The sequence below is a fragment of the Lactuca sativa genome, chromosome 6, assembly GCF_002870075.4.
Source record: "Lactuca sativa cultivar Salinas chromosome 6, Lsat_Salinas_v11, whole genome shotgun sequence".
NCBI lineage: Eukaryota > Viridiplantae > Streptophyta > Magnoliopsida > Asterales > Asteraceae > Lactuca > Lactuca sativa.
Window position 1 is genome coordinate 71,740,937 of NC_056628.2, and position 22,845 is coordinate 71,763,781.

At 34.2% G+C, this 22,845-nt stretch overlaps 4 protein-coding genes across 4 annotated transcripts; 1 reads left to right on the forward strand and 3 right to left on the reverse strand.

Annotated features, from left to right (window-relative positions):
* Nucleotides 1-5,241: 5,241 nt before the first annotated feature.
* On the forward strand, nt 5,242-9,680 carry LOC111890172 (uncharacterized). Its single transcript, XM_023886329.3, has 4 exons — nt 5,242-6,028; nt 8,374-8,657; nt 8,739-8,966; nt 9,048-9,680. Exons 1-4 carry the CDS (start codon nt 5,581-5,583, stop codon nt 9,525-9,527), a joined length of 1,440 nt encoding a protein of 479 aa, XP_023742097.1. The 5' UTR covers nt 5,242-5,580; the 3' UTR covers nt 9,528-9,680.
* A 320-nt stretch (nt 9,681-10,000) lies between these two features.
* Nucleotides 10,001-10,660, reverse strand: LOC111890174 (histone H3.2). The gene has a single exon (XM_023886331.3). It carries the CDS (start codon nt 10,590-10,592, stop codon nt 10,182-10,184), a length of 411 nt encoding a protein of 136 aa, XP_023742099.1. The 5' UTR covers nt 10,593-10,660; the 3' UTR covers nt 10,001-10,181.
* Nucleotides 10,661-17,051: 6,391 nt separating this feature from the next.
* Nucleotides 17,052-17,649, reverse strand: LOC111890175 (histone H3.2). The gene has a single exon (XM_023886332.3). The coding sequence runs from the start codon at nt 17,570-17,572 to the stop codon at nt 17,162-17,164; it is 411 nt and encodes a 136-aa protein (XP_023742100.1). The 5' UTR covers nt 17,573-17,649; the 3' UTR covers nt 17,052-17,161.
* Nucleotides 17,650-19,485: 1,836 nt separating this feature from the next.
* On the reverse strand, nt 19,486-20,078 carry LOC111890184 (histone H3.2). Its single transcript, XM_023886339.3, has one exon. The coding sequence runs from the start codon at nt 20,005-20,007 to the stop codon at nt 19,597-19,599; it is 411 nt and encodes a 136-aa protein (XP_023742107.1). The 5' UTR covers nt 20,008-20,078; the 3' UTR covers nt 19,486-19,596.
* Nucleotides 20,079-22,845: the final 2,767 nt, after the last annotated feature.

Sequence of the window (22,845 nt, forward strand, 5' to 3'; positions counted from 1 at the left end):
GTATTAGGGTTGTGTCTTGTAAATTTATGGGGTACCTTATCTGATTGATTTGATTCATATCCCCATGGGGGATGTATGCATGATAGTAGGGATGGATTGGCTAAGCAAATCTGGTGCTATGACAAACTACGAGGGTCATCGATTGGTAGTTTGAGCCCCAAGTGGAAGAGAACTGGTCATCTACGGAGAGGGTACCAGGAGTGGGTCAGCTTTTTGTTTTGCTGCCAGGGCTCGACAGTATATTCAGCATGGTTGTATGGGTTATCTTGCATATGTGATTGATACTCTGGTTGGGAAGAAAACTTCAGTTTCAGATGTACCGATCGTTAGGGATTTTGATGATGTGTTTCCGAAGGATTTACCCGATGTGTCTCCCGAGAGGCAGGTTGAGTTCAGGATTCATTTAGTCCCAGGTGCAGATCCGATTGCAAAAGCATCGTACCGATTGGCACCGTTGGAGATGCAGGAGTTTTCCTCTCATCTTCATGAGTTGTTAGGCAAGTAGTTCATCATACTGAGCAGTTTTTTGTGGGGAACACTGATATTGTTTGTCAAGAAGAATGATGGTTCGTAGTGGATGTGAATTGATTATCAGGAGATGAACAAGTTGATGGTGAAGAACCGTTATCCCTCTTCACTAATTGATGACCTATTTGATCAATTGTAGAGAGCATCTTGGTTCTCCAAGATCAAATTAAGGTCAAGGTATCATTAGATGACGGTTAGAGAGGAATATGTGGAGAAAACCGTGTTTCGGACTCTTTATGGTCATTACGAGTTCATGGTGATGCCGTTTGGGCTCACCAATGCGCCTGCGACCTTTATGGATTTGATGATTCGGGTATGCAGGACGATGCTCGATTGATCAGTTATCATTTTCATTGATGATGTCTTGGTATATTCCAAAACTAGGGAGTAGCATGAGGAGAGCCTTCGGGAGCTCCTAGGGGTTTTGAGGCAAGAACGGTTGTATGCCAAGTTCTCGAAGTGTGATTTTTGGTTATGAGAGGTTCATTTCTTGGGATACCTCGTTAACCAGGATGGAATTTTGGTCGATCCGGCCAAGAACAAGGCGGTTATGCAGTGGGAGGTCCCAAAGTCTCCTTCTAAGATCAAGAGTTTCTTGGGATTAATAGGGTATTATTGGAGATTTATTCAAGATTTCTCCAAGATTCCATTTCCCCTCACTCGTCTGACGAGGAAGTGCGTGGATGTCCTTTGGGTGCCTAAGCAGCAGGCTGCATTTGAGACACTGAGACAGAAGTTGTGTGAGGCACTGGTGTTGACCCTCCCTGAGGGTGTTGAGGACTTTATGGTATTCCGTGATGCATCCATCACCAGTCAAGGTGACCAGACCATTCAAACACTTGAGGACATGTTGAGGGCATGTGTTATACATTTTGGTGGTAGTTGGGACTCTTACCTTCCCTTAACTAAGTTTTCTTACAACAACAGCTACCACTCCAGTATCGGTGCGCCACCTTTCGAGATTTTTATGGAAGTGTCGTTCCCCCAATATGTTGGGAGATATTGGTCATAGAGTTTTGGGAAGGACTGAGGTAGTCCTTCTGACATTAGAGCTCATTCAGCAGATTAGATAGAGGTTGCAGACAGCTCGGAGTCGACAGAAGAGTTATGCCAACAAGCGTCGATCTGAGTTGGAGTTTCAGGTCGGTGACATGGTTTTGCTGAAGGTATCACCCTGGAAGGGCGTAATACACTTCAGGAAGTGGGGCAAATTGGGGCCCAAATATATCGGGGAATTTCGGGTGATTTCCAGGGACGACAAGGTAGCATATAGGTTGGATTTTCCCGAGGAGCTCAGTCAAATTCACAGCAACTTCCATGTTTCGCAACTACGAAAGTATGTGGCTGATGATTCAGCGGTTATTCCTTTGGATGATGTTCAGGTTGATGATCGCCTGAATTACATTGAGATCGAAAGACGAAGGCCTTGCGCAACAAGGTGGTATCTTTAGTCAAGGTTCAGTGGCAGCATCGGAAGGGTCCCGAATGGACTTGGGAACCCGATTCAGAGATGTTGGGGCAGTACCCGAAGTTGTTTGCAACAGTAGACTTCGAGGACAAAGTCTAGTTCAAGTGGAGGAGAATTGTAACATTCCAGCAATGAGATATTTCCAAAATTAACTCTTAAGTATGAAGGTTTATCATTTTTAGCCCTTGTGTATGAGAAAGCTTGCAAAATGGCCCATAGTTGCATTTTTGTAAATTCAGGCCAAGACTTAGTACAGTGAGCGTATGTTGTGTACGTTAGGCCTACATGTGTGGGTCTTAGTACGTTGGGCGTACACCGCGTACGCAGATCGTACGTGAAAGATCCTCAAACCCTAATTTTTAGGGTTTGGTCCCTATATAAGCATCATTAACTCTTCATTTATCATTCCCTCTCCAGCCACCAACCCTCATTTCGTCATTTGCAACCCTAATATCTTGTATGTGTGTTCCTTTGAGCTCAAAAGTGTGTGTTTATGGTGCCTTTGAAGCAAGGTGAAGAAGAAGCATCATCTTGGAAGATCAAGACCTTCTAGATCCAGGAACACCTCACCTACAAGCTCCATTTTGAGGTATAAAGTTATGAAGTTGTAGATTCTATGCATAGATCTAAGTTAGTCATGATGTTTGTGTCCTTTTGGTACCATTAATTGGGTATTTTGAGTACGAGCTACTTCATTCAATTTAAGTTGACCTTTCAGTCATTTTGAGGTGTGTAGAAGCATAAAAATGTAGTCTTAATCATATCTTCCTTTCCATGAATGTGTTGTGAGGTCTTAATGGGTTAAGTGCTTGAGATTTTTCATGTTAAGCCCTTATTGGCCATGCAAGACCATAACGTTGGAAACTTTATGGTCAAATACGTTATTTGAGACTTGGATCTGACTTTGGACGTAAAGACTTGGAGTATTAAGCTCTTAATGAGAAAAAGGGTTTACCATGTGCGTATGTGCGTACCAAGTGTTACACTGCGTGTACGCGGTCAAGGTTCCGATTCTAGGTCAAAGGGAGTACGCCCCACGTACAGATGAGTATACCCAGCGTACTTAGTTAGGTTGACTTGGTTGGGTTGACTCGGTTGAGTTGACTCAAATGATTTTGTTGACTTTCCGATTTTGAACAAGGGTATTTTAGGAAATTGATATTAATTTGGATTGGTAAATTTTTTGATTATTAGGAGTCAGATAGGGCCGGTTGGTCAGATCGGAGATTCATTCAGATTGTTTTCAGACTGAGAGGTGATTTTTCCTCACATTACTTATGGTTCAAAGGCACCAAGGTCGGCCTATTGGATTAGATATCCTGATTTGTTGTATGTTGTTATGCGGAGTTATGTGGTACTGGTTATGTGATTAGACTAGTAGATCTGTAAGACTATCTGTGTTATCTGTTATCGATTGATAATGTTATGCATTGATATGTTACGGTTTACTGGGTTGAGGTGGACCAGTGTATAGACTGAAGGCCAACATACCCAAGGCGATCCGGATGGACTGAAGGCCTACAAAGGCAAACCAGTCAGGCCGAAGGCCTAGAGAGTTGTCTAGATAGGCTATAGTCCCGGTGAAACGGTCCATTCATGTTGAAGGCTATGTATGCATGTTGTTGTTTGTTATGTTTACGTGGTGGTACTTTGGGGGAACTCACTAAGCTTTGGCTTACAACTTTAGTTTTGTTTTGGTTATGTAAACTCTTTTTGAGTAAATGGTTTGTTATTTAAAAGTTTGAATTTGTTGTGATTTTTGAACGTTACAGAACCCTATTTGGAATCAGAACCGGTTTAGACTAATAATGAAACCAATAACTAAATTGGTTACACTATATCGGTTTCGGTTTTGATCGGTGTTAGTTTTTGTTTAATACCCGGTTGGAAACGGCACATGTTCTTATGCAGTTGGTACAACTAGTTAATGATTTGAATAATACTAATTCAACCAACAAAAATTAACCTAATATAAAGAAATAAGGTGTTTGAATTACAAACAGTAAATTCAATACTGAAACAACATAAAGTTAGCTTTGATACCCTATGTTTCGGACCCGTAATTCAATTGACATGTAACCGAATAAAGTGTTAAATAAAGTGTTTATATAGTCTAAAATAAAGTGAGAACATAAAACTATGTGTTGAAAACAAAATTATGACATTCTGACTACAAATGAATGACTTATGACAGTTTAATGTAAATGAAAGATTGAGTAGGTCCGAGCTCAAACTGAAACATTTCTCATATGGGATAGCTGAAAAACGGTTCAATGGCAACATAAAAGACGACTGGAGCTGCTAGGTACTAAAGATGTAATGCAAACTGTCCAAACAAATTCATAAGGATGTAATGTGAACAATCCAAAAATGTTCAATGTTAATATGTGGACAAAAAACCTTAAGGGACTAAATATGAACAAAACCAAACTATATTATCTACACCTAATGTGATGTAATGTGAACAGTCTAAAGAAGTTCAATAGTAATATGTGAACAAAAAAATAACTTCAATGACTAAACGTAAACACAACCTAAACTATGTTACCCTTCTAAGTCGTTATCCTTTGTTTCCCTTGTTTTAAATGCTCGAAAGTATAAACAAAAGAAAAATATTTATCACAATAAAATAATTTGAGAATATTTAATTTCTCAATCTATTATATATATATATATATATATATATATATATATATATATATATATATATATATATATATATATATATATAAAAAAAGCTAAATGTAGGGTGTCTAAAGAAATTACACGAATGGTCTATGATTTGGGGTAATTTGCACGTTTGTACCCTAATTTATTTTTTTTAACTTGGCAGTTTTTTACTGTTTGTTTTTGTTTCGCGTTTGGTCTCTATCTTACCTAAAAATACTATTTTTCCTTGATTTTTTTATTATTTAAATAAACACACCTTCAACCCCACTTTCACCTCACCTTATCTTATCTTACCTACCTCGCCTTATTTAAATAAATTAAAAAATCAAAGATAAAATAGTCTTTTTAGATAAGACAAGGACCAAGCGCGCAATAAAAACAAACTGTAGAGACTTTCCGAATTAAAAAATAAGTGAGAAACCAAACGTGCAAATTACACCAAATCATAGGCACCATTCGTTTAATTTACTCTTTAAATATCTGTTTAAAAAAATTATAATTAAAAAAATAAAAATAAAAAAAAAAAAAGTTTAAATATACTACGAGACTTGAACCTTACCATTGGGGAAGAGGCAGTTTCCACACCAAGCTACAAACTTTTTGATAGTTATGTCTAAAACCATATATTAACATTTAAAAAATAGATATTTAATCATTTGAACACACAAATTGAATTCTGAAATTCTATATCGACTAATGTTGAACATTCTCCAATCAGAAGGTAGTAATGCTTCTATATACCAAACCTCTTCTAAATTCTCTACCAAATAATCATCGTCAGATCTTCTAGATCATCTCCTTTTGACCATTTTCACGAGTCATTTCATATAGCCACCGATCGTCTCGTTTCTCACTCTATTTCATAATCCAAAACTTCACAATCCCCATTAAATCCCAACAGAATTTTCAAAAATATGCCCATGGATCGATCCAGTTCATGGGGGAGTCAATCTCAGTCCGGATCGGAAGACAGCAGCAGAGGACGATCCAGCAACGCGGCGGTGCTATCAATCGAGTGTTTAAAAGGAACCTCCAGAGCCGAAGAATGGACCGGCGAGATGTTGGAGACCGGCGATATTGTGGAGGAGATTAAGATCGGAAACATCAGCATAACGGCGCCGTTTAAGAACGGGAAGAGCGGAGTACAGAAGATCCTTCATAACTCGTTTAAATCGAAGGAGACTTCAATCCGAGTTCGAATCAGACGCGGATCGGACGAGTTTGCTGAGTTGGTGGCGTGTATTGTTCCGAACAACGGTTCCACCGGCGGGAAGAAACAGTACATGTTGCGGTCGATTGATGATCCAAATTACACCGTTGGATTTGTTGATCGAACGGAAGCTGATTGTTTGGCTTTGCAAGGTTAGTCAACTTTCCAAATTCTTCATCTCGTTGACTTTTCATTTTCTTTATTGTATCAATTTAATTATCCACCTAAAAACCCGTATTATTTAATGTTATACATGACAACGTTGTGTAATATAAAACTCACTAGATAAAAGTTACAAATTAACATTTACATGAATTTTAGACCTAAATAATGTAATTTAATTAAGTTTAAAAAGTTCAAGAATGCAATTAGAAAATCAATTTTTGAAACTTGTATATGTAAATAATTATGATTTTATTTATATTGTCCATATTGTAAATAGGATTCTGGTGATTATTTTATTTTATTTTGTATAAAGTTAATGTTATAATAATAAAGTAAAAGTCAACAGCTTTTTAGGTAGCATATAATTTTTTTTATTGTGAAAAACATATTCTCATTGGACTAAAGGGACTTTAGTCATCCTTTCACAATAGTCTTCATCAAGTCGGCTATAATAAAAGACAGATGGTTGAACTTGACATTCAAACATAAATGCTATCGTAACACCATCAGTATTAAATGGGTTAGCTGTTAAATTTTTTTTAATTTTGTTGTTATTGTTTTATTTATTTTTGTGTTTTTATGTTCTCAATGATATTACAAAAGTTATTTATTGACATGTAAATAGTAACATAATAATTACTTGTATTAACTTTATTTGGCGAATATCCACATATTATGCAGGGTAAAATTATTTGGTTAAAATTTGACAAGTACATATTGAAAATAATTATGTTATTAATACGAAGATGAAATAATAATTTCTTACAATAATTGGTTATGTAATTTGGAATGATTTTGAATTATGTTATAATATTTTATTAAAATCATATCACTTAATAGCGCTACTCGTAGCTGATATGTGAATAAAAATAAATATAATTATCGATTTAATGTTATGATTAACTAATTTAGAAATTAATTTTTTTTGTAAGGTCTGGTAATGTAATTTATAAAATTATGTTATTTTGAACTATTATTATTGTTACCGTTTATGATTCAATAATCATTTATTTGAAACAAATTCAGTTATTATAAAAAATTACATTTGGATATTTTTAGGTAATTTGGTCAATTTAATTTTATATTTATAACATTTAAATGTTTTAAAAAATAATTTTTGATTCACTTTTATGTTTATTTGATATTCTAATTTATATTTTGGATTTAACGTGATACTAAAATTAACATTTAAAGTATTTATATTAATAATTCAAAAAATATACCATTAATATGATAATATTTCACATTTATATATATATATATATATATATATATATATATATATATATATATATATATATATATATATATATATAGGGAAGGGTTATTTGGAAAACAAAAAAACCCTAAAAATCATAAAAATACATAAAAAAATACTTAGAGATCACAAAACTTTTTTTTGAAAATTTTTTTGAAAAAACCGCAGCTTTTTATACAAAATCAGTGAAAAAAAATTGATTTTTTATTTTTTTTTTCAGCGAATTTTAACAAAAACCTGCAATTGTTGATAAAAAAAATTCAAAAAATTGTTTTGTTATCTCTAAGTATTTTTTTTTTCATTTTAAGGATTTTTTTAGAATTTTTATGTTTTCCGTAGAACCTATATATATATATATATATATATATATATATATATATATATATATATATATATATATATATATATATATATATATATATATATATATATATATATATATATATATATATATATAAAAGAATGAAATATGAAAAGTTTGGGGGTTTTAAATATATGTGGTTAAAGAAAAAATGTTTCTTTTATAGTATAGTATAGATATAGATAGATATAAATTCATGAAATGTAGTTTTAAGATTCTATAACAATTCTACCCACCTCTCCCATTGTTTTTAGCTTTTATCAAATTATATTTCCATTAACTTTTTTTTTTTGTATTTAAGATAATTATATCTATTAAATTGTGTATGTTTAGTGGATTCCGGTTTAACAAAGGGAATTGGAATCCTTAATTCCATTCAATGGCCTATTGTCAAATCAACGGAATTCAATTCTGAATATTCTTTTTCAAAATGTACATCAAAAAACCAACTACTTGGGAATTTTTAGAGAGTGTTTGATTTGGGAACTTTGGTATAATACAAAGGAATCGGAATCCCAAATTCCATTCAATGGCATGCAAAGTTGTCAAATCAAAGGAATTCAATTATGAATTTTCTTTCAAAGTCTTTTTCAAAAAACTAGTCATAAAATGTCAAAGCAATGGAATCGAGTCCCTTTCCATTCCCTTTCTTATAATTTTATTTAGATTACAATTCATTTACCTTAACATTTCTATAAACAAAATTGATATAGCTTCAAGAGGTTCAAGAATGGAGAGTGCATTAGCAGCAGCCCAACTCCACGATGGATACGTGGCATATCCATGGCAAAAGCAAATGCAAGAACTCCTCCCAATTCCCAATTCCAGCTGCTTCCTTTCCATTCTATTCCTCCCTAAATCCTCCGATTCCGTTTCCCATCGTTACAACGACCTCGAAGACACACTTTCACGAGCAAACGCTTGGCACACCGCCTCTCAAGCTTCCGGTGTCCCAATCGTCTTCATGAACATCCAAACAGAGTCCCTCCTCACCAAGGTACACCAAAATCGTAATAAACCCTAAAATTTTGAATGAAATCACAGTTACCTGATTTTGAATTTCTGATAATTCCGACAGATTTCTGGAGAAACAGCTTCGTCTACTGTTAACACTGGATCGTTGTCGGATTTGGCAAATCTCGCAAACGTGAGTTTATACGGATTTGAAGATTATCACGGGGTTGATATCGGAGTTGTGAGAGGCGTTCGTCTTTGGTTTGCGCCAATTGGTGGAGAAGTTGCAGTCGAAATCAAAATCAAAGACGGAGATACAAAGCTCGGATTCGCCATAGGTCGAACACAAGAGGTTCGAATTTCATAACTGAATTCATAACTTCGAACATATGATTATATTTCTGTGAATCGCTAACCTGCTTCGTCTCGATAGGGATTCATTCAAGTTACGTCTGTTCTTGGAGTCGAAGAAGACTCGCCGGCGACTCGTTCAGGTTTGAGTAGTTTGTACGCAGAGGCTAAAAAGGCGAGAAAGCTTCTTGTGGTTTCGAGGATATCGAATCAGAAAGTGCTTCCATGGATGGTTTCACCTGAAGGAGCGATTAGATGTTACGATACTGTTTCGATTAGCCAGAAGCTATCGTTGCATAGACACACGAAGGTGCCGATTTCACTTCATGTGTTTGCGTGGGATCAAGAGGTGGCGATGTTGGGAAACGCGAATCTCAGATCGCAAACTTATGCTCCGGTGGTGTCGCAGCTGCCGAAAGAAACTCAAACTGCACATTTAGCAACCGCAAATGCAAATCGAGGAAGAGAGAATGATGGATCGATGTTCGGAGTAGGTAGAGACACCGCCGGAGAAGAGTCGTTCCGATTCCATAATTTTTCAGTGCCAAACAACTGGGTGTAATAATGTAACTTTGCGAATTTACTGTATTTAACCATTGTAAATACTAAATACAATAGATTGAGTGAGTTTCATTTGTGCAAATTTACAACACCATAATTACATTTAAAAGATTATTCTACTTATTAATTATTATATTATGACAAATTTACTAAATTATAGTTATATCACTCATATAAATTTGATTATTTTTAATAATTCTCCTAGTATTTATGAACCTAGATTAATAATTATATCAGAAATTTAAGAATCGATATCATGGTTTTTATAAAGAACTTTTAACTTATCTGTCATTAACTCTAATTCGAGAGTTTCATTGTACCCAAAACAAAATTAGTTCATTCACTATCTTTCAAACAAAATCATTTGATCATTCAAATCAATTTCTAATGGATTTGCCCATTTCTTGAATTGAAGACCGGACGCAAAACTAATTCTTGAACTGTGAACAAAAATACCATTACGTTCAGAATAACTGGAGAAAAGCGGAAACATTGATTTTCATTCAGATCTGATTGATAAACATAGATATTCCCAACATCAATTACTACACATTAACCGAAATACGAGAAACATATAAACCTAAAAATCATCAAAGAGCTACCACGATTTCACGAGACGTGAAACACCAATGCGAGAAAAACACAATTGCTGCATTTAAGCCCTCTCGCCACGGATTCTGCGAGCGAGTTGCATGTCCTTAGGCATGATTGTGACTCTCTTGGCGTGAATTGCGCAAAGGTTGGTGTCTTCAAAGAGTCCAACCAAGTAAGCTTCAGATGCCTCCTGAAGAGCAGCGACGGCGGAGCTCTGGAATCGGAGATCGGTTTTGAAGTCCTGTGCGATTTCCCTCACAAGTCTCTGGAATGGAAGCTTCCTGATCAAAAGCTCAGTGCTTTTCTGGTACTTCCTGATTTCTCTCAGTGCGACGGTTCCTGGCCTGAATCTGTGGGGCTTCTTCACTCCTCCGGTTGCCGGAGCAGACTTCCTTGCCGCCTTGGTGGCCAACTGCTTCCTTGGAGCCTTTCCTCCGGTGGACTTCCTGGCGGTTTGCTTGGTACGTGCCATTTGATTCGAATTGGGGATTGAGAAAGAAGTATAAAATGCTAAGATTGGATGATTGTTTGGATGGATTTGAAAGCATCGTTTGAAGGGTTATTTATAGTAGAAGGCTTCAGATGAGCGGGATGTTTTGAAAATTTCAGACTCGGGTGCTCAATTTTGAGGATGAGGATCGGCCGTTGGATTAGGCGCTAATCGGACGGTTCTTAATCATAAAAAGCCGCGGATAGGGATCCACTCTTTGTGTTTTCAACCAATGATATAGCAGCATTGAGTAGAGCATATTTGCAGTTTGGATCCCTCTACAATTTTATTAGTTCAAAGAAATCAAGGTTTTGAAGTTTTTAAAAGTTTAGTTGTGTTTTTTGTTTATACTTTTGCACTTTCTTAAACCGTTTTTCTATTTAGTTTTTGATTCACAAGTTTTCAAACTAGTTTTTCTGTATATGTATTTTATATCTACGAAAATGTTGGGGTAAAACATGGGTAAATGTATTAGTTGTTGTGTGATAAAATGAAATAATGAGAGGTCTCGTTATAGATGTTATTGATGATCCAGTCATCTAGCGGAGTATAGATGACGACCACGGACTATTCTAGACAATCCAGTGGAACACTAGCAGGCTCGCAACCTGTAGGTGTTTATTTGAACTGTGTGCTCACCAGGTGTACTCCATCCCCCACATGGTTGCCTTAAGGACATTTATTGCTGAGGAATCCCCTTAGCAGTAGTGTCCATCCCGATGATAGTCCTTAGACTAGGTCCCTTGTGTTAGCTGTTTTAGGGACGTAAAGTGAGGATAACGGGAACGGGTAATTGGGTTTGTTTGGTTTGATAAAGCTAATGAACTTATTTATTGTGGGTTGAAAACCCTATGTGCTCACCAGGCTCCCAAGCCTGACCCACTCAGTTTCTTGTATTACAGGTAGTGGTGCATGAGCATAGATGTGATGTCTTGGGATGAGAGATTAAGGGATTTTAGGCTTGTAAATACATAATAGTGTAGTAAGGCCTATGATGTATTGTTTATGCTTATGATCTGTATCGAACATGACATCCCGAGTCTTTTTAATGAAATACATTTCTACGGAAATGTTTTTGATAAATCTTTATCATATTTTGTTTTGGGACAAATTCCGCACACTTTTATTTAAGTTGTTACTCTGATTTTTAAACAAAACATAAACAAAATTGGTCTTTTCTGGCCGTGAAATTGGGGATGTCACAAATTCTTTCCTTATCTGTTACCAGGATTGATTATGGAAGCTCCTAAAAATCATCCACCTATAGGTAGTTTCAAAATGTTCATATTACTCAACTATTTAACAACTAACATTTAATCAATGTGCCTCCGAATTAATTCTAATTAATCCCAAATTAATTCTAAGTAATTTCGATATTTTTCTAATCAATTGTTTATTAGCTTCTAATTATTTTATTAACTTGTAATAAATCAACTAACTAATTACCTAACTATCTGAATTCCTTTCTAGCTATTTTAGCTCTTAAGGGAACCCAAAAAGTGTTGAAAAAAGCGATCAGAGTCATTAAATGTTGGTAATATTTCTAATAATAGTAGGGTTCTCTTGAGTTACCATCGAGACTCAAATTGATTATGATAAATAAAAGGGGAATTAGTTTATTAATCATTATGGTTTATAATTAATTAAAAACTAAATGGAAATATATTTTGGGGATTAAGTAAACATTTTAACTAATTAAAGGGTTGAGTACTAATTAATCAATAGTTGGTTAATTGTAATATTCCATAACTCTTGTGGAACTAGGGTTTGACGAAAATCACTCCATCCCACATGGGATAGAGGTGAATTTTGAAATATCCTCTTATCCCACATGGGATGGAGGAGAAATCCAGGGAAGGGATCAAAGGTTATAAACAGGACCCTAGGGATCCCATCATTCCTTGCTCATTGGCATGACTTTATCGCCACCCTTCTTACTCCCACTATAGTAGACAAATTCTTATTGAGTTTTTTCCTCCTCACAATTGTTTTTATTCAACTATTTTGATTTCATTGGATATGAACCAATAGAGGGATTCTGGTTTGGATCCTTTCATTCAAACAAGGTGGCACGCACAAGGTCACAGGCTCGAAGGTTGCTAGTTGTAAGAGAAGTATGTGGTTCTTCCTTATTTATTTTTCATATGGTTGTAGTAATAGCATGAAACTTAGATCATTAGGTTTCATGAACACATAAGATTTTGTTTTATTTCTGTTGCCATGATCATGTGTTTAGATGCTTATAAAACCTAACAAAAATGACTTTGTTATTATTCCCAAAGTTATACAAATTAGTTATGGCATTGGACACCTATTTCCAACATTATTGACATCAAACAACATAAATATCAATTGATTGTTAAAGGTTATTCACAAAATACAGTATTTATTACAAGGAAACATTTTCAATTGTTTATAGAATTAATTCCTCGGGATCGTAATGGCCTTTGTAGCTCATTTTGATTTAGTGCTACATCAAATAGACATCAAATGGTTATTCTAACAATTATATACACATAGATGTATACATGATCTAACTAATAAGCTTAATTTCTTAGGGTCAAGGACATCTAAACTCAAGAAATCATTATATAAGCTAATTGAGGTTTCGTGTCAATGGTATCTAACGTTCAACGAAGTGGTGAACAATAACAACTTGATTAAAAACCAGCGAGATCAATGTATATACCTCAAGATCGGTATGAGAAACTTTATTGTACTTATATTCATAGATGGAATCCTCTTAGAGAGTAATCACATTGATATGATACATGAATCAAATCACTTTATATCATATGACCTCAATATGAAAGATCTTGCTAAAGCCTTGTATAGTATAGGCCTAAAAATGCATCGAGATATAACACAAAGTATTTCAACATGCTGTCACTATGGGTTTAACACTAGATCTAGTATAATGTAACTATAGCATAATGCCTTAATGGAATTTTTAACTTTAGTTATTCAAGTACTTGATTCTTATTACTTTATAATATGCAATTTGTTTATATTATTAACATGTGAACACTTACTTTATATACAAACAAATGTATTGCATTACCATTTAATATAAAAGTCACTTGGCTTAAACTAATCGTAAGTTTCATATGAAGCAACTGTTGGAAAATTAGTTTTCTCCATTTTTGAACATGAAATTCAAACCTTAAACCATTATAAAATGAATAAATGATTATATGTTTGTGTTCTCCTCCATGATACCTTCGTTTTGGTATATCACATGTCCAAAACGAAATTGATAAATGAAAAAATAATCCTTGAAATGAGGGTGTTAGAAGAAGTAATAAATAATTTTAATGTGGTTTTAGTTAATCCCACATTGGTGGGAGAATGAAAAGAAAATGAATATATAAGTACAAAGGCTTCTAAGATTTGTAAGACCTAAACTTGTGTGTTAAATTGCATCCTACGAGTACGTATGCACGACCAGTTGACCAAAAAAAGTTCAGGAACTTTTTTATAAATATCTTTTTTCATAATAGAAAATATTAATTATGATTTCAGTTACAAACTCATATTAACCACAAATTAATATTTACAAAATTTATGTCTAAATGAAGGTTATGGAATTTTGATGTATAAATATAGACAAGGTGGTCAATTAGGAGTAGATTAGTTAGTTTGTCGTTTCAAAAAAAAAAAAAAAAAAAAAAAACAAGTAAGACATACAAGAATGCTAAAGAAACCTTTAATCTTTTACTTCTTTCTATCATTTTCCTTATTACTAGAAAGGTAATATCCAAACCTAAAAATGTTCGGGTGGTCTAAAGAACCATTTCAAATTGTTGTATCTTGGGAAACAAATACTCGATAGTGGATGAATTTGATTTAAGGACAATGTTTTAAATATATGTCTCAATTTTCTGTTTTTTTGTTTGCTTTTGTACATTTCCGTAATATTATTCCTACAACATCAAGGTATGATCAGTGGGGGGTCTAGTGTCTAAAAAGACACGTTAAACACTTAAACTGCACTTTTCCTCTTTTGTTGTTAATATGAAATAGACAAAATTGCAAAAAGTGGTCTCTCTGGTTGTCAAAATTCTGACGTTTTGGTCGAAAAAATTTTGGCGGTGCATCAGTGGTCCAATTTCGAATATCTTATGTGGTTCTGGTCCCCATAGTTGGAATTGTTATGTGTTTTTGGTCCAGACCCAACATGAAATGATAGAATATGCCCTTTGATAATTCTTTTTTATTATTACTTTTTTTATTGCTATTTTCATTAAAAATAATAAAAATAAAGTAACACTATCCCACCTCCATCTCTCTCTCTCTCTCTCTCTCTCTCTCTCTCTCTCTCTCTCTAACTATTAAAAATAATTTTTGAAGATTGCTTCCAAAAATTTAACTAAGAACCACCGATGGAACACCTGTTTTCCTCCTCGAACACCACTATTCTCATCACGTTAACCAAAAAACACCACAACCAAAACCATCCTTCTTTCTTCATCTCCAGGAAACACCACCAACGGAAACCTTCTTCCTTCGTCGGTGGTTCTGATCTACATTTTTGGTGTTCGTCGTCAGAAAATGGAAAAGGAGAACAGAAAGAAAAAGAAGATGAAAATGAAGAGAACGGTTACAGGGGCTGTGTTGGAGTTCAGGTGCTCGCCGGAGTTTTGGTGTTCACCGGATGTCTTGGTTTTGGATGAGACACACGCCGCCTGTTATGATTTTCGATGAAAAAAATAGCATTCTCCCATAAAGAAGCCTCCTACGTTTTTCCTGTGAAAATGGCGGGTGTCAGAGGTAGTTTCAGGCGAAATGATTTTCGATGAAAAAATAGCATTCTCCCATAAAGAAGTCTCCTACAGTTATGGAGGTGGAGTTGGTGATTAGTGGGTTTTATGATAAAGATGGAAGAGTAGTTGGTTATTTATTTATTTTGTTTAAGATGAAAAAAATATATAAATTAAAGTATTAAAACAATTAAAAAAATAGTAAAATAAATTATAAGGGTATAAAAGTAATTTCAAGTGTATAGGGACCAAAATCACTAAAAAGATCCAAAATTAGACCACTGATGCAACACCAAACTTTTTTGGACAAAAAATGTAGAATTTTGACAACCACAGGGATCATTTTTGCAATTTTGTCTATGAAATAAGATAGAAGTAACTTGGCCAAGATAATAAAACGTTATACAAATAGTCACCCTACCAAGTGGTAAAATATTGAAAAATAAATTATGAGTGTGACAGAAGTATCAGGTAACGTTAATTGTATTTTAGGCACATAATATTTTATACCCTTATGTTTGCGAAAGTGAGATATTAAGTCCTGAGACTTTCAATTGTGTAGTATAATGAATATGAAATACGTCTAGAAATTAAATGACTAATATAGTGGTTCTATAAGGCTATGAGGTATGATTACGCGTTTAAGGGCTGACAGATCATCCCAATAACTACTTCATTACATGTTTACTAACAATGTGAGTGCTGTTCACTAGTGAAGAGAGAGAGAGAGAGAGAGAGAGAGAGAGAGAGAGAGAGAGAGAGAGAGAGAGAGAGAGAGAGAAAAGTCTGGGTAAATGAAATTCTATTGGTTGTAACCACCCATGAACCATGTCATTCCGCGTTACATTCACCGGGGAGGGGGGCAGTGTTCACGCGTAAATACCCCCCTCCACATCACCCTTTACGCGTCAAAAAAGCTTCCATACCCAGGGGCCTAAGGTTAGGTAGGTGTAATGATCTATCCATCAAAAACTTCATCAATCAATTTTATGGGAACCCAAAAGAATCAAATATGGCATCAACTTTAATACCATTGAAGATATCAATCCTTCAAAATAAGTATTCTCTTTTGATCTTTTGATTTAATGTTTATCAATTAATTAAGAAATCAATCCTACGATTATGTCTTATACCATATAAGCACACAGAACCTGCAAAACCACCTCTAACATGTAAAGATAGCCGTGTTGATACGTTTCACCAAAATTTAATGGTTAGCCCAAACTTTAAAAAAAATGTTTCTTTTTTAATTAGTCTTTTCATTTTAGAACAGTACCTCCCCTTCGTACCAATTTTGTTGTTGTAATCCATACAACTAACAAAACCCAAAAATGATGACATTCAAAAAGTGAATGAAACCGACTTCATTTATGTACAAAACATTTACAAGAACAATAAATTTAAGATTATTGCACCAATAGAAGACATCACATTTATTTTCATGGGAAAAAAGGGTAATAATATCTTTTCGTCAAAATTAAAACGTACCAATAAAAAACAAAATTTATGTTGGAACAAATATTCAGCAGTGGTCAAGTTATACTAAATGGATAATTCGCTTAAAAGTTTCATATGATTAACACGATTGTTGAAATAAGAACCGATGATGGATTGCTTGATTACAGTTGATGTATACATCTAAATGTTTACGAATGACAATGTAATTTGAGTAAGTAGTATGTCATCACCAAATTCAATTTTTCATTCAATATATTATAAGATTTTAACAAACTCACAGAGATCAACATCAAACTAATCTAGATCAACATGCCAATATAAAAAATCAAAAGTCTAAGCCCTCTCACCACGAATCCTACGAGCAAGCTGCATATCCTTCGGCATAATGGTGACCCTTTTAGCATGAATCGCGCACAGATTTGTGTCTTCAAAGAGCCCAACAAGGTAAGCTTCGGAAGCCTCCTGAAGAGCAGCCACTGCGGAGCTCTGGAATCGCAGATCGGTTTTGAAATCTTGAGCGATTTCTCTCACAAGTCTCTGGAACGGAAGTTTCCTGATCAAAAGCTCAGTGCTCTTCTGGTACTTTCTGATCTCTCTCAATGCGACTGTTCCAGGCCTGAATCTGTGTGGCTTCTTCACTCCGCCGGTGGCCGGAGCTGACTTCCTTGCTGCCTTGGTTGCCAACTGCTTCCTTGGAGCCTTTCCTCCGGTGGATTTCCTTGCCGTCTGCTTGGTACGAGCCATTTGAATGTGATAAGAGAAGAGTGAAGAATTAACGATGTTCTTGAATAATTGTTTTTCGATTGATTGCGTGTTTTGGATCTAAGATTTTTGGGGTTTATATAATGCATAGATTTGGGGAAATTGGCGGGGGAAAGTTCATAATTGCGATTTGCGAAAGCATTTGGGTGTGAATTTGGACCGCTGATAAACTATACACGATGGCAATCCGTGTGATATGTCTGACAACCAATGAGATCTCCGGAATTGGATGTCAGAGTATCGAAATATTCCCAAAATGTCGGTAAAAATATCAAATAAGACACGATAATTAATTATCTAATTATATATTTTTTTTACCAAAATCATGTTTTTTCTAAAATTAAAAAGATATTAAGTCTATAGGGTGTGTAATTTTTTTTTACTACGGAATCACTTTATGTTGCAGTCATTTTATTGAATGATTTTCCTCCAAAATAAAAACTTTGAAAAAAAATATTATTTTATTTTTGGAAAAAACATATATCCTGAGATTACATCTTTACACTGAGAAAGTATTCATGGATTGCAAAATGTATTATTTTTGTTGATATATAAGTTTTTCTATGGCATGAAAATGATTATTTTGCAATATAAAGGCATCTCAATAGGTCTATGCCCAGATATGTGGTTATTTAGTGTGAGGATTTAATATTTTAATTATTTTAATGATTTTCTTTTTATGTTTTTTTAACTACTAATTGATTATTTTTTGGTAAGATATAAATTTATGCACCGAATAAAATAGGTGTGTGAACCAATAGTATAAAAAAAACATTATACATAAAAAAAATCATGAAATACAAAAATAACATCATACAGTAGTAATTCTAGAATGTTTTCAAATTGTCTAAACTACATGGAAAATGAAAATTTCAATTCAAGGTATTTCATTTTAAATATGTGTATATTTCCTTAATCATTGGTACTGCGTAAGTTATTACTTGCATGATAATATTGGAAAGGGCACAATGTAGAACCATAAAAGATTCAATTTACTAATTTAACTTTCGTATCACTTATACATTCTATGACCTAAAATAATGGTTGTAAAAATCTTGATTTTTATCTAAACATCTTACAATTTTAACATCATATAAATGAAAAACGATCACGATATCACCTGTTTAGTTTTAATATACAACCAAATCTCAATTTTTTGTTTATTCAACTTGAAATCAAGCATCTCAAGTTATAAGAAGGTTTATAGAGTTTCACAATTTCTTCAATTCATATCGAAATAAGCATAGCATAGTCTTGATAATAATTAATACCTTTGTGATCATTAGCTTACATTATCACAAGATATATCATTCTTTTATGATCTTATTTCTTTAGTTGCACATGATGACAATTATCCTTTTTTCATATAAATGTTTTTTTTTCTTAATTTCCACGGTTTGTATCAACAAATATTATGATTCATTCTTAAGAAGTTATAATTGATTACACTATCAATATCAAGTCATAACATATACTTCATACCCAAAATCTTACAAACAAATTTCAATATAAATATTTTGATAAGATCTTCCACTTTGATCCGATCTCACAATACTATTTTGCAAAACTTACAACTTTAGATAAGATATCGTATTGATTAATGACTATAGAACAATCAATAAGACCAAAGAAAAAAATACCCATCCAACTGAAACACATTTAACCCATGACTTCAACTACTCCAAATCCATAAACATGGTTCAAAATTAAAAATTTAACCCATGACTTCAACAGAAACACATTGTTAACTTTGTCAACGGTCACTAAACAAAGCTACCATTGAACCATTTTGGCAGACGCTTAAGAGCATACAAATTCTAGAGGCAATGTTTACTATTAACAGAGAAAGGAGAATTTACCAAATTGGTACCAAGACAATGCAAATTAAGTAGGTATTTTATCATAACCAAGTTCGATTTTTCATTGGGTATAACCAGATAGAAACAAAACACATACATCAACAGCAAACTAGTCGAGATCTACATTCTAACATTAGAAATAAAAGTCTAAGCCCTTTCACCTCGAATCCTACGAGCGAGCTGCATATCCTTTGGCATGATGGTGACTCTTTTAGCATGAATAGCGCAAAGATTTGTGTCTTCGAAGAGCCCAACAAGGTAAGCTTCGGAAGCCTCCTGGAGAGCAGCCACGGCGGAGCTCTGGAAACGCAGATCGGTCTTGAAATCTTGGGCGATCTCCCTGACGAGCCTCTGGAACGGAAGTTTCCTGATCAAAAGCTCAGTGCTCTTCTGGTACTTTCTGATCTCTCTCAATGCGACTGTTCCAGGCCTGAATCTGTGTGGTTTCTTCACTCCGCCGGTGGCCGGTGCCGACTTCCTTGCTGCCTTGGTTGCCAACTGCTTCCTTGGAGCCTTTCCTCCGGTGGATTTCCTTGCCGTCTGCTTGGTACGAGCCATTTGAATGTGATAAGAGAAGAGTGAAGAATTGACAATGTTCTTGAAGAATTATTGTTCGATTGATTGCGTGTTTGGGATGTAGAGTTTTTGGGGTTTATATAATGCATAGATTTGGGGAAATTAGCGGGGAAAGTTCATAATTGCGATTTGCGAAAGCGTGAATTTGGACGGTCGATAAACTATACACGATGGCAATCCGTGTGATATGTCTAACACCCAATGAGATCTCCGGAATTGGGATGTCAAATTATTGAAATATTCCCGAAATGGCGGTAAAATATCAAATAGGACTCGATCATTATATATATATATATATATATATATATATATATATATATATATATATATATATATATATATATATATATATATTACGCAAATCATGTTTTTTTCTATAATAAAAAAGATACTAAATAATATTGGGCTATTGATTAAAGAGAAAACTACAAAACAGAAATAGATGGAGGTTTTAACAATATAAACATTTTGGTTATTTTTATTGTATTTACATAAAATAATCAACTTGTTCTCACTTAGTTACGGAATCACCTTATGCTGCACAATGATTTATTGAATGAATTTTTTGGAGAAAAAATTATTATTTTTATTTTTGAAAAAAAACATATACTCTTGAAATTATATCTTTAGAATGAGAAATTTTTCATGTATTGAGAAATGTTTTATTTTTGTTGATATATAAGTTTTTCTATGTATAAAAATGACAATTTTGCAAAATAAAGTGATTTGAATAGATCTATGCCCAAACATGCGGTTGTTTAGTGTAAGGATTTAATATTTTAATTATTTTTGTGATTTTCTTTTTATTGTTTTTATTTTTGAACTACTAGTTGATTGTTTTGTAGAAATATATAGATTTGTGAAGAGAACAAGACTCATGTGTGAATTAACCGATATTTAAAAAATAATAATAATAAATATAAAATAAAAAAGCATGATGCATAAAAAATCAGTCATGACTCGTGAGATAAAAAATAACATTACAGGGTAATAATTCTAGGATATTTTTAAATTGTATAAACCACTTGGAAAACGAAATTTTCAATTCAATGTATTTCATTTAAAATATGTGTGTATTTCCTTAATCATTGGTATCGCGTAATTTAATTCTTACATGATAAGACCAACTGATATGCTCATAATGAAGCTCTATGTGGATGATCTGGCAACGAACAACGGTCGTGCACACCAGCCCGGCTACTCGTGGAGGAGTTGGTTCGTGGTGTTTCATGGGGGCATCACGATTGTAAAAGGCCAATGAGATTGTTGCATGTTTCGATTGTGATTCGTAGCTAAAAAAAGTATGTAATGTTCGGGTTTTTTTTATCTTTCCAACACTCCTAAAATCTTCTATAAATACCACAATTAATCTTTCATTTTACTCACAAAATTCCTCTCTTGTATTATTCACACTCAAACACTTGTTAATGGATTCCAATTTATGAATTGGTCACATGAGGAATAAGATAACTTAGCACTATCATGGTTGACGGTTTCAGAAGAGTCAGATACTTGAATGCATGGTGATTTTTGGGTAAAAGTTGTAAACGTTTTCCACCATGAAAATGAAATTTGAAACGAATTAGGTTTTAAATGAAACTCCTAGATATTTTGAGATTCATTGAACTTTTCAATGACATGTTTAATCTCGATTATGCCCTTCAAGTTTGTGACTGGTATACCGAGGATCACAAACAAGGTGTGAATAACCATGCAAATTAGTTTGGTACTCTCGAAGTCCTTTATCACCTAATCAATGTGTTGGTTAACCACACACGCTCCATCGATCTATGATAAACTACGAGCTACCCATTGTCATCCTTCATTAGTCCCATATTAGTGTATCGGTTAACCACATAGGCTCCACTAACGACCAACAAGGTGCAATGTGCAATTTCATGAATTAGCACCAAATTTACATTTTTCCTAAAGTAGCCAAGATTTGGGAATTTACAAAATATTTAGTTATTTTGTATTTCATTATACTTATAATGGAAGTTGTGTCCTATCCTACCCGTTCGGCTAACGACCCTCCACTAGTCAACAGTGCGGTGGGTAAAAGTGGATACCCAATGGTGGTCATTTTACAGGCCGCTTCCTTAAACACCCCATATAGACTAGCTTCGTGAACGAGACCTACCAACGGTAAGTATGACTTTTAACTTATAGCATTAAAAACAAAATATGGTAATTATCCTATTCCAGAATAGATTTGAAAATCAAAAAATTAGTTGTCAGACAAGTCAACTCGTCGCGTCAATGCTTGGACTCGTCAGGTTCATCTTTGAACTTATCGATTTCATGCTCCATAATACGAATTATAGGTTGCATTCGATTTGTACAGTTCAATATTGCATCAAATATAACAGAAAAACATCCTAGGCTCTGATACCACTGATGGGTTTTGAGCATATTTACATTCCTATGTGATTATGCAACCCTAATTTGCTTTGGATCTAAGTTTTCCTCTAATTATACGTGCAAATAAAAATTCCAAAGCAATAACCCTAATACTAGCATACAATTTAAATTCTATATGTAAATAGGGTTAGAAGAATACCTTGTTTGCTTTCCTTGGATGATTTTGACTCTTGAAAGCTTTAGTGCCTCAAGTGTTTCACCTCTAATGGAGTCACAAACACCACTAACAAAGGATGAAGAAGAAAGAGGTGATGAAGCACTACAATTTTCGGCTAGGTTTCTTCAAGAAGGCATAGGGCCGAAAATGCAATGCTAGGGGGTCTTTATATAGTTGAGGTTGCTAGGGATTTCTTAGGTGGAAACCCTAATTCCTTACTTAGGCCTTAAGCAGTCCATGGA

What these genes read in the sequence shown, in the direction of transcription:
- LOC111890174 (XM_023886331.3), bottom strand. Translation starts at nt 10,592, where the DNA reads ATGGCACGTACCAAGCAAACCGCCAGGAAGTCCACCGGAGGAAAGGCT.
- LOC111890172 (XM_023886329.3), top strand. Translation starts at nt 5,581, where the DNA reads ATGCCCATGGATCGATCCAGTTCATGGGGGAGTCAATCTCAGTCCGGA. An exon ending in TGATTGTTTGGCTTTGCAAG is followed by an intron (nt 6,029 to 8,373) that starts GTTAGTCAACTT and finishes AAATTGATATAG; the next exon opens with CTTCAAGAGGTTCAAGAATG. An exon ending in CCATAGGTCGAACACAAGAG is followed by an intron (nt 8,967 to 9,047) that starts GTTCGAATTTCA and finishes TCGTCTCGATAG; the next exon opens with GGATTCATTCAAGTTACGTC.
- LOC111890175 (XM_023886332.3), bottom strand. Translation starts at nt 17,572, where the DNA reads ATGGCTCGTACCAAGCAGACGGCAAGGAAATCCACCGGAGGAAAGGCT.
- LOC111890184 (XM_023886339.3), bottom strand. Translation starts at nt 20,007, where the DNA reads ATGGCTCGTACCAAGCAGACGGCAAGGAAATCCACCGGAGGAAAGGCT.